Genomic DNA, 17,119 nt, shown 5'->3' with positions numbered 1-17,119 from the left:
TTTTCAAACATAAGAGTATATGCTTACGAACAATAAAACAATTTTTTTAATAATTGTTTGTCACGATTTATATGTTTAAAAAATATATAAAGTTGTTTGGGGGCTGACTCCGCCTACCCCTTTTGTGACGTCAATCGAGGCAGACTTTGCCTGCAATGCGTATAGTAAACACACGTGCAAAGTACATGTACGTCCAAGTCGTGAGTTGGTACATTTCAAAAAGTGTTTTTCTGCATTCAGCAGCAATACACCTGGTCGGCATTGCCGGAAAAAAAACCCTTTTTTTTTTAAACGTACAAACTCACGACTTGGTCCGTACATGTACTTTGCAATTGTGTTTACTCTACGCATTACAGGCAAAGTCTGCCTCGATTGACGTCACGAACAGCGCCCTCTCGGGTCGGGGTCTACTCTTAAATTTGTAAATAACATAAGAACATTTTTTAAAACCTTAGTTAACTGTTTATTCACATTCCACTCATCAAAACACATGTATTAGTGACAAAAGCTTTATTTTGAAAAAATACCACTTCCAGGTGACTTTAAAGTTTTTCATAAGTGAACAAACTAGGTGGTACATGCCCTCCATAGTTGAGCTTGAAATAAAACACAAGATGATGGTGGTTAAAGGCAGTGGACACTTTTGGTAATTACTAAAAATAATTATTGTCATAAAACCTTTCTTGATTACAAGTAATGGGTAGAGGTTGATAGTATAAAACATTTGAGAAACAGCTCCCTCTGAAGTGAAGTAGTTTTCGAGAACGAAGTAATTTTCCACGAATTTGATTTCGAGACCTCTGATTTAGAATTTGAGGTCTCGAAATCAAGCATCTGAAAGCACACAACTTCGTACGGTGTTCTTTTCTTTCATTAATATCACTTACTATTAAGACACGGCTGAGTTCGGGCGGTGTGTTCTTGGCCCGAGTGGGCTGTTCTCACGCCCGAACGATGAACTCATGACCCGAGAATGATTCACTCGGAACAAGATCACACACCACCTTTCATCGGGGGTTTCGAGAACAACACTTTACAAAATGGCAGCACAACATCAAGAGAATAAGTAAATTAGATGCAAAATGGTTGAAAGTTGTCATCTCAAAGAAAACAATGAAAGTGTGGTCTCTTTTCTACTGTCGGGTTTCCAACTGTTAAAAAACATCCTATTTAAAGGAACGTTGCCTTGGATCGGTCGAGTTGGTCTTTGAAAAGCGTTCTGTAACCGTTTGTTATAAAATCGATATGGTTAGAAAGATGTTGTAAAAGTAGAATACAATGACCTACACAAATATGCCTTGAAATTGCGTGGTTTTCTTTTTACCTCGTCGACTAATGAACGGTCGGCCATTTATGGATGGCCGACCGTGTTAGTTCGCGACGTAAAATGAAAACCGTGAAATTTTGAGTGATACTTGTGTGGATCATTATATTCTACTTTTAAAACATCTTTCCAATCATATGCATTTCATAACAAACGGTTTCAAACGCTTTTTATAGACCAACTCGTCCGATCCAAGGTAACGTGTTCCTTTAACTGACGAACCACGTTGTCACATGACGAGTACCGAACCTCTTTTCGTGGCGCTTTTATCACATCGTCGTTTGAGCAGATAAACCAAGAACAGCGATCCGTCTTGTTCTCGAGCATCCAAGAACACACCGCCCGAATTCGGCCAAGAGTCTGGGCTGTTAATAAGGTTTTCTCAAAGAGGGCGCTATCAAACAAAATAATCTGTAATAAAATAACTTTATTTTCGACCATTTACAGTAGTAACCTTGTAACTAACCATGTAACTGCTTGACACATCTTGAGGACGAGGGTGCAACGCACGACGACTTCGCATGCGGTGTACTTGTGTGTACAAAAAGTGTACATCACACTCCACTTGTATGTATTGTGCCTGATGCATGATGGATGGCCGCGGTAAGATTGAATGCATGCCATGCATGCTATAACTGTCAATGTGTCATTTATTTGTCATTCAGCGACGAGTTTTCTTCTTTACTACTCTCTTCTCTTACGATCTTTTGCAGGAGGCCAACAGGGGAGAAGGTAATTGTAGGCAGTAGTAGCCCCACTTGTGTGGCCAAGGAAAGGATAGCTCATTCTATCCTTATTCCTTGGCCACACAAGTGGGGCTAAGGCAGTAGGTGCTTGGCTCTATCTGTTCATATTAAAGAACACACTTTTCGGATGTTGTTGGATTTTGTTTCGTTATCGTATCCTATAAAAAAAAAATTATCCCCCACCTATATTTAATAAATGACTCCTGCTTTCACTTTATTAGGGACCTACTACACTACTTCCTTGCATGCCTTGCCGTCAACTCCTCCAAATTTATTTAAAATCCACAAAAGAGGCAAAGAACTTATGAATACTAAAGGGGAATTTTCATAAGCTTTAGTTTATTTATTAGGGGGGCCTACCCTTTTCAGTATAAAAATTGAATTTTTGTCTGGGTGAAAAAAAAATTCTCGGTTGGCTGCCATCTTGCTGTTTTTTTTACAGCGCTTGCATAACATGGACAACAGGGGGGCGCTTAGGTTGCATTGAGGCAAATTAAAAGATACTGTGAAAAAGTGGTGGCGCCATACGGAAACTTTTCCATAATAATGCCTGCTAAACTAAGACCCGTGAAGAGTACTTTAAATTTCACTCTTGTATTGTAGTTGAACTGGCGGGACTCGATGATAGTATGATAAGACTAAACTAGGCTCTAACAATAACATGTCTAATTGATTTTTAAAAGTGTCTGGCCTCCACTGCGCATGCTCAACGGACACTATTTAGCAGAAGACACTTTTTGGCATGATTGATGTATTATTTATACATTATTACCAAAATGTTTGTACCTATTATAACAAAACCATATTCAAAATGAGACTGAGTCATGACAAGTTATTGAACTGTCCCTTTTTGTGTTTTTCAGACTCTAACGTAAGTACTTAGTAGGTCTATTTATTTAATGTTTGGTTCTGTTCAATTGTGAATTACATATTACACTGAACATTGCTGTTATTCAATTGTGAAAATACACTATACTGCCGCTGGACTTGTCTGGTCACAATTTTACTGGCCCGAAACTACCGGTAAATTACCAATCTGCGGCCCAGTGTAAAATTTTAACCACGCGACTAGTTTTTTTGGTGAAAGAATCTACTATATAGCTGATGCTGACAGTGTGTTTCCATGAATTATGTTCCTTCTGATAATAATATTAATATCACTGTGGGTTTTCAAATTGACAGATTATTGATTTCATAGAGAACCCCTAGCAACCAGAATCTGCTGAGCGCTGCTCTGTATGTACAGCAAGAATGTCGGTGAAAATGGAAACAGACGCTGGTGACATCACAAGTGCAGTTAAGAAGATTGATGGTAAATATACATACCTCATTAAAGTGTGAAGTATTCACCCTCAGTGGTCCGTTGTCTGCGAATGCCATTTACATGTAGAACACCTGCAGGACTGGTACAGTTCTCTCCAAGTAGCTTTGCTGACATCACATTTGGATAGCAATGCCTGAATTTTGCAATTTTTTTGTTGAAACTGTATGCACATGTTTAGGGAACATGTGTAGGCCCTTTCACACTACAAAAAATCTCCATCTTGGACACGGATACGATCCGGATAATGTGCACTGACCTTTTCACACTACAACTTTCAACACGGTGTCGATTCAGATATGGCGCATTATCCGTGTCGAAACCAACCCTGCCCGGGGGTTGGGTTGATAAATCTCTATCCATGTCAAAGATTCCAACAGGGATCAAAAGCCGTAGTGTGAACACCTCCGAGTTAATTTTTGATCCGTGTTGAGTGTACGTGGCGTCACCCGCGCACACTACAGTTGTCCAGCGCGTAAAGAAAACACGCGTACATAAGGCGTTGTGCGCATAAAAAGTAGCTGCTTCCCGCTTCCCTCCGCTTAAGATTTTGCAGTGTGAAATACCCGGATTGAAAGTTACACATGTAACCAAAAAGCTGATTTCGCGCAGAGCTAGTGTGAAAGCGAAGCTGTTTATATCCGTGGTTAAATTTTCCCGAACCAACACAGACCCTATCCGGATAAGGTTCGACACGGATTGAAGGTCGATAGTCTTAAAAGGCCTCATGTAGCCTTGCACTGAGCTAATCCATCACAAGAACCATTTCTGCCTTCACACTTACATGTACAGCCGTCGATTTCACCAAACTCTTCCTAACTTAGGATTAATCTTAGGACTTAGGACGAGTTGAGTCCTGTATCCAAATCTGTAGGAAGCATTGAACCTATCCTCCCGTCCTAACTCGAGTTAGGATTATCCTAGAGTTTTGTGAAATCGGCTGCAGGTACCCAATCACTCCTGGGTGAAGAGAAGCAATAATAGTTAATCTTCATGTAAGTGTCTTGCACAAGGACACAAGAGTGTCCTGGATGGGATTTGAACCCACACTCCAATGACTCAGCCAACAGAACATGAATCATGCACTACATTTTTCCTTCGTGACACTCTCGATGAACTTGTTGGTTAGATTTTGAAGTTTCACCATACTTGTTTTAAAATGAAACAAAAAAGCAAGCAATTTTGTTTGCCTTGGAAAAGGAAATTTCATCCAGTGAAAGTATTGAGTGACAATCATTTATGTCGAGTAAAGATTGTTCATTGAGCCCAGCTTCTTTAATCAACAGATCTTGTGAATCAATTATGTCAAGAACAAGAAGAGCAGAGATGTGATCAGATAATAGACCAGCTGTTAGACATCTCACAGTCAATAATAGGGTTGGACACCAGACTACCACAGAATCAGAGTGCAGAAATACAGGTAATTCTTGATGCACAAAACCCTGTCCTTGGTGGCATCAAACTAAACATAAAATCAAGTTGGTCTCTCATCAGTTTTTGTTTAAACCTTGTTAATTTACGTGAGATGTTTTCGTCATGATCAAGCAGACCTCTGGCTTTACACTGTTACATGAAATTAAGACCTCAAACGCATGCAGTTTCCATATCATACATTAAAGGCAGTGAATTAGCATAAAACCTTTCTTGGTGACGAGTAATGGCCTGCTCGATAATGATGACTCAACAATAAACTACATGTATAACTGAAATGCTAAACTGCCTGCACCTTAAGCTCATAAATAAATGTACATGTATTCACGGTAAGAAATAATAGTCTTCTCTGATTCTCTCAAATCAAGATTTGGATACAATGCTACAGACCCTTGGGGACGGATTTCTTTTTGCAAAACTGTCTGTCCAATGTTCTTACATAACTTGTTTCCTTAGTACTTACGGCAATCTCAGTGTACAATCTTCTAGGGTTACATGTAGTTACTGGCACAATATTTTTGTCATTAAAGTAAAGTTAACTTCGCTTTCCAATTCCAGGCCATTTGTTCTTTGTTCATACAACATTTTGCAAATGACCTTGGATTAAGGTTTAATTTATTATTTGTTTTGAACAATCATGATCAGTTTTGGAATGTACAGGAAACACATTTGTCTCATTCTCCAGTGCCTTTCTAATCTTACAAAATTAACGTTTTACATTCTCATCGTCATCATCATAGCCGTCCTCCCGAGGTAGATCGCGGAGATGGCTGCCTAACTATGAGTCTCCATAGGTCTCTGTTCCTTGCTACATTGTAGGTGCCCTGCTGCTGCCACAGATGGTATGTCAGTCTCATCACAGAAGTGCTTGATATCTTCCAGCCATCAATTTCCCTGTCTACATGTATGTGTACACGTACCCCATGTATCTCTGGGTCTGCTACCTGCAATGTGAACTTCTTAGATAATTTTGGGGTATCGGAAACTGCCCATTCTGTTCACATGCCCAAAATACTTTAGTTTTGTTTTCCTAATTGTAGTTGGAAGATCTTTGAAGAAGTGAAGCAGTTCACGTAGTCTTGTGCTGCAAGGTCCGACCCTTCTGGTGACCCCCACATTTAATTCTACTAGATGTTTGTTCATTCATGTATTTGTTTGATGTTGTTACCAAACAGCTGCAGAACTGTGCGGCATCGTTGTGGAACATCGCAGTGGCACGGAAAACTGGAGGATCACTGCACCAGGAGCTGGATGCTAAAGGTTGGTCTGGAAATAAACATAAAGCCATGTTATTAAGGGAATCAATGTGTGGTGAAGAGGTTTTAAACTAGTGGTTTAAACCCAACGAGGCCTGGTTCTTGATAATTTTACCGAGACGAAGTCGAGGTAAATTATCAAGAACCAGGCCTCGGCGGGTTTAAACCACTTGTTTTAAACAGATTCGACACATTTTGATTCCCATTCATAAATACTGTAACGTTGACTTGAGCGGTCTATAAGTCTTCGCTGCAGCTTAACAAATAACAATAACAGACAAAATAAAACAAATAACTGTTTTGAAGCCAAATGTCTCGTTGATAAGGATAGTGGTTTATTTTGATTCCTTATTCTCTCTTGTTGATTCTATTTTTTTAATGATTTGGTCCAATTCTCTCATTTTATTAACACAAATCTTAAATCTAGCCCTGGGTTCGCAATTACTGACCTGTTCTCTGCAAACGTTCCTTCCTCACAGCCCGCCAAATGAATCACTTCTAACAAACGCAGCCTAAAATGCCCACTGCTACATCATTCATGTGCCCGGCACCGCTGGCAAGAACTCTGGAATTAGGTCAACAATTGCGCCCTCATGCGACTGTTTCGCCACAATACCTTTTCGGTAAAAAAACATCAACACTTTTTGGTCAAAAAGTAAAAAAATGCAAAAATTATAATTGTTCAATGATTTTTTTCAACACAACACCCTTCAAGCTATGAAATGGTAAGGCCCTCCGCCGCCCTCGGGTAAACAACTCCTTATAAGGGAATGCTGTGCGCGTTGTGCGTATCGCGTAGTGGCACAACTGTTCCAGTCGTTGCTCTCGACCAATAGGAATGAAGAAACTGTCTTATAATCACAGGTGTAAGCTCGCGTGTCACGCCCATATTTAAACACTTTTTACGGCATTATATCATCCGTTTTAACACCCCACGTGATGCCCTCTCGACCAATCAGAATGGATAAACTGTCTTAGGTATTTATGAATAAGTTATAACCTCATGTACTGTATGAAGTCACGTACTACCACACCACTGTACAAGTTATGTGTTCTCTGATATTTTTCTTGCCACATGTCCTGGAGGAGGATATAATTTACCATAATTCCCAGCCGTGACACTGTGTCCTTGAGCAAGACACTTAACCATTGCTTCGTCCTTCGGATGGGACGTAAAGCCGTTGGTCCCATGTGTTGTGTAATGCATGTAAAAGAACCCAGTGCACTTATCGAAAAGAGAAGGGGTTCGCCCAGGTGTTCCTGGTTGTGGCTGCTTAATGGGCCGTAGCACCTTGTAAACCCTTATAAGGTGCTAAATAATTGGGTCTCAGAGTCCATCACTGCAATAACCTATCTTTCTGAAAGTTTGTATATACTCAGCACCTTGAGTACCTTGTTTGGTAGATACGTGCGCTAAATAAGACTTCGATATTATTATTTATTATTTGTCCTTTGGATGGGACACAAGCCATAAGTCACTTATACTAGGATTGGTAGTGCACAATCAAAACAATCAAACTTTCACCTTAAAGTTTATATCTGAGAAATGTTTATTGCAGAAACTTATCTCAGATTGAAATGTTTGTGAATTTCTGTTTCTAAAACCACATTTCTTATAAGAGAATCATTGCCCCCAAATGTTATATGTTATAAGACGTTCATAAATACCCCAGACAGTTTTTCTACTCCTATTGGTGGAGAGCGCGTCACGTGGGGGTGTTTAAATGGTTGATAATGACCAGTGTTTATGATCGGCTGGCAACAACCCACGCGCAACAGACTCTTCATGCAACGTTTTTGAAAAAAATATTTCAAACCTCGAATTTTCAATTGTGAAAGTGTTTGTAATTTTTTTAGTGCTTTAGTTTTTTAACAAAAGGGCATTTATGAATGGGAACAAAAGAGTAGTGACTCATTCTTAAACGTCTGTTTAAAACCTTGCAGGGTCGTTGCTGTGCGCTAAAGGCCCTTGCCTTCGGCTTGGGCGTTTATCACTTGGCAATTTGACCCTGCCGGCTTTAAACGGCTGTGTAAGAACTCGTCGCTACCCTTTTATTCCCTTAGTTATAGTGTTTCTTACCAAGTAAGTTTTCATGGCTATTTATTAATTTATTGTTTTCTTCTTAAAGGTTTACCCTCTCTAAGGTTTTATTAAAATATGCAAATTATACAGTTGCACCAGCCCCATCTGTGTAGACAGGGGCATCACTTTGTATATCTACATTATTTCCAGTTATTAAATCTGAACATGCATTTATTCACAGTACGCCACTTGGCTTGTAATTTGACGTTTTCCTTCGCCTCCTCAAGAGAGAACTTTGCTTCCCTCAAAAACCAGATTACTGTAAGTATTTATTGTTTGTGTTGATTATTAATTTTAAAATGAAAGTTTATTCTCTATGATGCATATTTATAAAACAATAAGTAAATTATTGTTTTGGGAAGATTCAATCCAGTATATTTACGCCTTGGTGACTAGTGCAACTACAGTTTTTCAACTACCCGGTTAATTGTGCAGCCTACTACAAAAATTATTTTGGAAAGTTTGTAGATTTTCAATATTTTTTAGTAATCAAAAGCTGTCTTCGCCTTTACCCCAAAATGTGAGAACTGTGTCGTGAAATAATTTAAAGTCAAATTTGAAATTAAAACTGTTAAGATTTACATAAAACCAGAAGGATAAAATGTAAAAGGTTTTGTTGTGATTATTCTCAGATGGCAGGGAGAACCGCACGTGCATGGTTAGGTAAGGTCTGCAGTTTCAAACTTGTCCTTGTTTTTGTCTGACTTAGGAATAGAATTTGGAAAACAAATCCACAAGACTGCTGGGCGTGTAGTTCAAAACCTTTACTGGACCAGAGAATTTGGAATCAAAATACTTCAATACTCAACAGAATTGAAAGATTTTATTGATTAGTTTAAATTAAAAACTCAAGACCGCCAGACTTGTAATGATGTAAGTTTACTGACCCGCACTAACATCATTGGCTGGCTCTCACTATCATCACTGGCTTCGGGCCTGCGACCCAGTGTTAATTTTAAGCCCGGTGACTCATTTACTTCTAGGCGTTGAGAAGCAAGTATAGTCAAGTGTCTTGCTGAAGGATACAAGTGTCCAGAGCGGGATTCCAATCCACTTCCCAACATGCCCAATGACTCACCTACCAGAGCTTGAGTTTGATACATTTTACTTAAAATCTGAGTGGCTGCGTATACATTAGCCACCTGGTCAAATAACACAGAGTTAAAACCTCATCAATATTTGCCTTTGTACATGTAGGAAGTTTACACTTTCTCATATAGACTGTTCAATAAACAGAACAGTTGTTATTTTGTTTTTCTTCATAGATTGCGAAAAACCTACCATGGCAGACCAGTCTTTAAGCTTAGCACTACAGGTTTGTACAGACTCAAACAAATAAATGCCTTGTTCAAGATACTGCAGTGTATCTGATATGCAAATAATGTGAAACGCCTTTCTGTCTGGGGAGGGGGGACTGGGAAGAGAGGGGGTGACAAGGTTTTCTAATTTACACACAGTCAATTAACATCTACCACAAAAATATAGTTTGTAGCTTTTCTTTTGAATGCTTATAATGAGTCAATTATTCATTCCCATGGCTTTCTTCCAAAACATGTTCTTTATGAACACTGGCCTTCACTCAATTTCTTTTCCACTGTGGTCAGAGCTTTATAGTGAGAGAGTTGCAACACAGAGGAACCAGTTTTCTTTGGTCATGAAGTTGGTGGAAACCATTTTCGATCCAAGTGCAACATTGTGCACATGCCTTTTTTGTCTGAAAGTGGCTTTAGTTGTCACGACTCTCCAAATAAAGAGCTCTGATTGTGGACTCATGTCAAGGCCCTCTTGTGGCTGTAAAATGTCCAATTATCTAATACACCACATTCTGTAAAAATACACAGTGGAAGTTCCTTGCTAGTAATTTGTCTTGAAGCTAAAGCTGGGCAAGCTCTTGTCAGGAAACAAAACAATTGTGTTTTGATTTATGGGTCACTAAGGAAACTGTTTCTCCTGAGAAAACTGCTTTTTGCACTACTTATTGGAAGATGCAGTGTTGCTTGCAGATGGCTTCTGACTACAACTGTAAATTTTACATCGATAAAATACTATACAGGCATGTTGTTTTTGTGATAACTGAAAATAAGATTTGGGGTTGAATAAAGAAAAGGTTAGCTGGATTTAAATCAACGACCTCATGATTAACAGGCCGGCACTCTACTAACTGGGCTGTTTAGCCCTCATGTAGGTGGTCTATCTATTTGTTAATTTCTTGTTCGGGGTGCCAGTCCACAGCCATACAACTGTTAGCTGCCATGTAGCAAGGGTTCACACCCAGGTTTACGATACAACCTGGTATGCGACTTATTAATGGCAATTAATAAACCACAAGGGAAACTGACTGTGTAAGTTTACAATTCCCAGTCAGTTTGTCCTGTGGTTTGTTATCTAAAAACTGAAAATAAGGTAAAACCATTGGAATGTTTTGTTTGTAGGGATTGGAGAAAATCCGCCGGTTGCTTGAGACTTCTCCTGTAGGCTCTTCAGATGAGTGGATGGTTGATAAGCAACAACGCTGTCTAGAAGTAGACAGGGAAGCCCTTAGGATTTACTCTACCAAGGCAGAATGTGTAAGTATAAGATGTTTAGGGTCATCAGGATGAAAGGGTGAATGGCATTAAAGGAACACGTTGCCTTGGATCGGTCGAGTTGGTCTTTGAAAAGCGTTTGTAACCGTTTTTTATAAAATGCATATGGGTAGAAAGATGTTGTAAAAGTAGAATACAATGATCCACACAAACATGCCTCGAAATTGCGTGGTTTTCCTTTTACCTCGTCGACTAACACGTCGGCCATTTATGGGGGTCAAAATTTTGACTCCCATAAATGGCCGACCGTGTTAGTTCGCACAGTAGAAGGAAAACCACGCAATTTGGAGGCAAACTTGTGTGGATCATTGTATTCTACTTTTAAAACATCTTTCCAATCATATGCATTATATACAAAACGGTTACAAACGCTTTTGTTTTGACCAACTCGTCCGATCCAAGGCAACGTGTTCCTTTAAACTGGGATGGTGGTGCTTTTTGCTCTATCAGCAGGGGACGATTTCACAAAAAGTTGAGACTAGGACTAGTCCCAGGAGATATGAAAAACGTATGGCTAGTCCCAAGTTAGGATGAGTAACTCGTCTTGACTACAGACAAGACTAGTCTTAGTGAAATAGTATAGTGTAACTCTTTGTGAAATCCACCCTAGGCTCCTAGTGGATAATACCCCATACTTGGGGACTGTGAAGGGTGTAGCCTTTTTCAGCCAAAGGAGTAGGTGGTGAATCCCGCTGGTGAATTTGGGTGGCAGTTGATTTGGGTTGGCAGCAGTAAAGTGTAGCCCTCACCTTAAAGTGACCATCTGGCCTTTTGAAACTACATAGGCGATCTCTCATGATGAAAAAAATAATGAAAAAATGAAAATGGGAATTTGAAAGTTATGAATTCTGAGACCCAATTATGTAGCACCTGGTAAGGGTTTACAAGGTGCTATGGCACATACAGCAGCCACAGCCAAGAACACCGGGGTGAACCCGTTCCCTTTTTGATAAAGGGCACTGGGTTCTTTTACATGCGTTACACAACAAATGGGACCAACGGCTTTACGTCCCTTCCGATGGTTAAGTTTCTTGGTTAAGTGTCTTCCTTATACCCTGTTCACACAGCTCTACGACCTTACGAAGACCATGCCGATCAGCCCAATCTAAAAAAATTATCAAGTCGTGGTATGATCGCCGTCACAATCGAGCAATTTGGCAAATTGAAGACTCCGCCCAACTTTACTGCTTCTACGTAGAAAGTGTTTCTGACTCTCTGCCACTACGATTACTGACGATTACACCAAGACCAATGCCGACCAAGCGGTTTTCTACTTCAAAATGGTGGCTGACGGTGCTGTGTTTTTATAACGACCACAGAGATCTCACCACGGTGCTACCACGCTGCTTGCAGGATAATGGCGTTCCCACTGCGACTTTGTCTAGGTAATTGTTGGCTACGACTTGGCTACAATTATTTTGAACATGTTCGAAATAAGCGTGGGGAGAGCGTGCAGCTTCCCGACCAACGTTTGGAGATCCTCCCAAGTTTGGCCCGCGATTGGCCACGCTCTCGGCCACTTTTCCATCGTAGTAGAAGCGGCGTCTATGTGTGAACGGGGCATTAAGGACACAAGTGTCACGGCTAGGGATTCGAACCCACACTCTGCTGATCAGAAACACCAGAGTTTGAATTCGGTGCTCTTAACTGCTCAGCCACGACACTTCCTCAGTGAAAATGTCTTAAGTTCTAATCATTGAGCATTCCTTTGCAGTCAGTGATGCAAGATGAGCACCAGGATGGACTCCAGTGGATGCAGAAAGCTGAAGCACTTCTACCAAAGCTCCCAAAAGAGGTATCCCACCCATGTTAATAATGAATAACAACTTTGGTTAAATGGTGTACATGTATGTACTTTTTGTAGGAAAAAACACAATGTCCACAGATTTACACTAAACTTACACAGTTTGAAGATAATGATAGTAGAAAGCTTCCCTTAAAATATAACGTGCTGAGGTGCTGTAGTTTTTTGGAAATGACTAAAACAATGTCATGAAAACAATTTTGGTCTCATGAGACCAAAATTATTTTAAGCATTTACAAACATAATTCATGACATTGTTTTACTCATTTCTCAAAAACTACAGCACCTTGGTGAGTAATATTTGAAGGGAAGCTTTCCACTATCATTATCTTCAAACCCTGTAAGTTTAATGTACATGTAAATCTATGGAAATTTTGAAAAAGTACACAAATCCTTTAATGATGAACAAATTACAAGTCACTCACTTGTGTTTGATACCATTCAATTGCAAAACACCATTCTGAGAAAAGTGGGTCCCTACATTGTACAGGGGTGTTTCGATTCATTCATTTCTCATTTGTTTTAAAGAGCAAAAACTAGTGTGTTCATTGGTCAATGTTCGTGACATCACTGTATTGCAAAATATTTTGCCATACACATATAAAAAAAAATGGCGTACGAGTATCCATAAAAATGGTCTCACAAAGAAATCACATGAACAATGACGCACTCGGTGTTCTTCGGGTTCTATTTCTATGGGTTGCACCAAAGTTAAACTCCATGTTACTTCTCAAGCCTGGAGTCACATCTTTGAGAGGTCAAAACAATCTTTATGTGCAAGATGCACTTCTATAGGAAAATCTTAGAAGTCTATGAGTACATTTAAAATAGGCAATTGCCTCCATGTAATTCCAGACCTGAATTATCGTTGTGCATTCCTCCCTTACATGGGCACCATTGGGTTAATGACAATCACTTATAATACATGTACATGTAGATCTGTCAAAGTTCTTCCTTAGCTCTTTGGTGTTTGAATAAGGTAATCAATGTGTGGTGAACAGGTTTTCAACTAGTGGTTTAAACCCCTCGCCGAGGCCTGGACTTTATAATTTTACCGAGACAAAGTCAAGGTAAATTATCAAGAACCAGGCCTCGGCGGGTTTAAACCACTAGTTGAAAACCGATTCAACACACTTTGATTCCCATTAAGAAAACACCTTTTCGGTAAAAAAACTTCAATACTTTTTGGTCAAAAGTAAAATAAATGCAAACATTATAATTGTTCAATGATTTCTTTCAACACAACACCTCTCCAGGCCCAGCTATGATATGGTTAGGCCCTCGGTTAAACAACTCCTTATAAGGAGATGCTGTGCGCGTCGTGCGTATCGCATGATGTTGCACAACTGTTTCAGCCGTTGCTCTCGACCAATAGGGATGAAGAAACTGTCTTATACGTACAGGTGCAAGCGTGCGTGTCACGCCATGTTTCGACACTTTTTACTGGTGTTATCTCATCCGTTCAAACAGCACCTTGTGATGCCCTCTCGACCAATCAGAATGGATTAACTGTTTGAGGTTTTTATGAATGCTTGTTTTCAGGCTCCCTTCTTGGCCATGCTGTGTTATAACATTGGGTGTGATGCTTTGGAGAAGTGTAACTATGAAGCAATCGTCTCTTGGCTCAGGTAACGTTTCTCAGGTTTTTACATTAGTCTCCCTTTACCTTATTAAAGGCATTGACACTTTTGGTAATTGTCAAAGTCCAGTATTCTCACTTGGTGTGTCCCAACATATGCATAAAAGAATAAATCTGTGAAAATTTGGACTCAATTGGTCATAAAAAAATACAAGAGAATAGTGAAAAAAGAACGCCTTTGTTGCACAAATTTGTTTGCTTTCAGATGCCTAAAAAAGGCTTCAAGACCTGAAGTCTTTAAATAACTACCCGAGTGAGAAATTACGTTTTTCTAAAAAACTATGTTACTGTACCTCAGAGGGCTTCGTTTCTCACAATAATTTATACTATCAACGGCTCTCCATTGCTTGTTACCAAGGAATTTTTTATGCTAACACTTATTTTGAGTAATTACCAATAGTGTTCAGTGCCTAAGTTAATGGCCCAAATGAGATGATGAGGCCGCTTCAAAAAAAAAGTACAAAAACTTTTTCATACAGATCACAGCACCAATCATGGGAACACTTTTTGGTACAAAGACACAACATTAACAACAGATTAATATAGCATAGAGAGGGTTAGAGGCGTCTGCTCCTGAAAAGGTCAAAACATTACCGATGCCAGCAGAGATAGGCCTATGTAATAAGTAATTAATTAGTTCTCTGTTGGCGGGACAGACGGATCCCCATACTTTTGTTTGGGCACTGGACTGGTGACCAGTCTTTTTTCTTTGTCCTTTTCTGCCACTCTGTGCTTTTTAACATGTGTTTTGCGCCTTTGATCATTTTGTATGTAAGGGGCGCAATATAAATTTGAAATATTATTGTTATTAGTAACCCTCTTCAGATCTTGTATTCGACAAACTCAATCACTGTTATTCATCATCGATTGTTAAATGATATAAGAATACCGCTGGAATAACTGCTACATTAGTGGTTTTCTTGCTACTGTACATCAATGGTTTTCAAACTGTTGTGCATGAAATGGGGAACAAAAATGTGTACCCATGATTGGGGCTGAACTCATTTTATGCAATTGACAACTTTTTTTCCCCAATGGGAGTGCTCTTTGTAAAATTAAAATGGCCTTGCCCTCTCAAAGATGATACTCCAGGGGTGGATTCCACAAAGAGTTAAGACTAGTCTTATCTCCAGTTAGGACTTAGGACTTGCCATGCGTTTTAAATACTTCCTAGGACTAGTCCTAAGTTGGGACTAGTCCTAACCTAGGACTAGTCCTAAGTTAGGACTACTCCTAACCTAAGACTAGTCCCAACTCTTTGTGAAATTTACCCCTGGCCTGCTAAGGTTGTACAGTTATATGAGCAGACATGGCAGTTTTGATGTGGAGTTGAAAGTTTGTATGATTTTTTTACAGGGAGAGCTTTGAGCTTGGTAAAGGCAAGTACCCACTGGAGCCAGAGTTTCAGGTGAATTATGTTTGTCATGAATTAATAAATAGTACACAATTATATAGAGAAGGTGTAGGGTTCAAATCCCCCTAAGGCTCCCATAGATACGCTCTGTGCTGGCAATGAAACAAACTATGATAAAGCGTTTAAGAGCAAAAAACGAGAAACGATATTTTGATTCATTATGGATCCTTCAGGCAACACAATGAGCCCTTCAGACAATCAGAGCATACTGATCGAAACGTTGAGTTGTCACAACACCGGTTCTTTTTAGAACACTACTCAAAAGAGATAAAAGTGCACATACTGTCAATGCAAACATCACCTGATTTAAACATGAACCCTTCCTGAAATAATCTGATACCCAGCTCTCCCTGATTCTGCAAACAGTTCCCTAAAAATAAACCAATCTTTCCACGTTCTGATGAACAAATTTTAAAGTCTCCCTCATAATGAGACTTTGTCCCAGAGGCATATTTCCCTGAAGTCACAAGTGGAAAATGGGGCATACAGGTATTTTGCTTTGCTTTTGCTTTTGCTTTTGCTTTTGTGAGCAGTAAGAACCGGCTTTATATGTTGAATGTATCTCCCTGGTTGTGGTACAAAATCTCCCTGATTGCAAGATGCAAATGTTGGCAGCTCTAGCCTGGCATGTGCGTAAACACTGATAAACAACTATATTGTTTATTTACGTGCATAAATTCAATTTGCATATTTCTTGCAAAAGTCTAACAGCTATGACCTTAACTAAATCAAGTTGTAAACTAAGACAAGTTGTATTTGTGTTTCTATCTAGGCAAGGACACTGCGCTTGCTTGCCAGTGCTTACTTAGACTGGGATGCTGCTCAGTACAGTCAGAAAGCTCTGAATGCTGTAGGCCTTGCTAATGCAGTAAGTATACCATTCCCAAGCTTGTCTTTACTTAATGCTCCTACAGTCTGAGCCTTCATATTATTCATCCTGGTTTTGAGGTATGCATAAACTATGCTAGCCTGAAATATGATAACTACGGAGTTCCACAAGTGCCACTCCAGATAACAAAATAGTTCATCATGTGAAGATCTAAACCGCTAAGTTGACTTACTTGCATCATCTAACGTTGAGTAAGTCGACTTGGGGGATCAAACTACAGCAAGCTGCTTGAATTAGCACCAAGGGTTTAATCCTGTTTGGACCTTCTTAGGCTCCCATTGAAAGATGATGTGACCTTTGACATCACATGTTTACAAAAGAGCCACAGAGCCTTGACTTCCTGCAGGCACGATTTGTACACAGCTCAATGGAAGAAAAAACAAAATCTTATGTTTTATGAAGATTGCACTGTCAAATTCTTATAAACTTTTGATATGATGAAAGGGGGCACATCTCAAAACTTGTCCAGCTTTTATTTTCATAACTCTTGGTTTTATGTGGAAATTATGACACAAATTGTCAACTTTCCCATATGATCAGTGCATATATATGTATCTTGCCTGCCAGACTAGCCAAAGAATGTACAAGGTCACACTTATTGCAAATAAAGGTCACATGGTCTATACA

General features: G+C 39.5%; 1 protein-coding gene across 6 annotated transcripts in view; it reads left to right on the top strand.

Annotated features, from left to right (window-relative positions):
* The first annotated feature begins 461 nt into the window (after positions 1–461).
* The window catches only part of LOC139947286 (testis-expressed protein 11-like), a 71,180-nt gene continuing 54,522 nt past the window's right edge, over positions 462–17,119 (top strand). The window contains exons 1-13 of one of the 6 annotated variants that reach the window (XM_071945175.1): positions 462–1,066; positions 1,772–1,891; positions 3,253–3,382; positions 4,678–4,811; positions 5,998–6,082; positions 8,343–8,422; positions 8,794–8,824; positions 9,427–9,476; positions 10,594–10,728; positions 12,461–12,541; positions 14,093–14,178; positions 15,546–15,597; positions 16,376–16,471. In XM_071945175.1, the coding sequence (XP_071801276.1) occupies positions 3,322–3,382; positions 4,678–4,811; positions 5,998–6,082; positions 8,343–8,422; positions 8,794–8,824; positions 9,427–9,476; positions 10,594–10,728; positions 12,461–12,541; positions 14,093–14,178; positions 15,546–15,597; positions 16,376–16,471 (891 nt within the window). In that variant the 5' untranslated portion in view covers positions 462–1,066; positions 1,772–1,891; positions 3,253–3,321. Of the gene's footprint in view, positions 1,067–1,576; positions 1,928–2,037; positions 2,057–2,132; positions 2,155–3,252; positions 3,383–4,677; positions 4,812–5,997; positions 6,083–8,342; positions 8,423–8,793; positions 8,825–9,426; positions 9,477–10,593; positions 10,729–12,460; positions 12,542–14,092; positions 14,179–15,545; positions 15,598–16,375; positions 16,472–17,119 lie in introns of those variants that run through there. The other 5 variants (XM_071945176.1, XM_071945173.1, XM_071945172.1 and 2 more) reach the window with 5 other exon arrangements.

Source organism: Asterias amurensis, chromosome 14 (genome assembly GCF_032118995.1).
Source record: "Asterias amurensis chromosome 14, ASM3211899v1".
NCBI classification, from domain to species: Eukaryota; Metazoa; Echinodermata; class Asteroidea; order Forcipulatida; family Asteriidae; genus Asterias; species Asterias amurensis.
The sequence above is the reverse complement of the archived record's forward strand: the minus strand, read 5'-3'. Positions and strand labels throughout refer to the sequence as shown.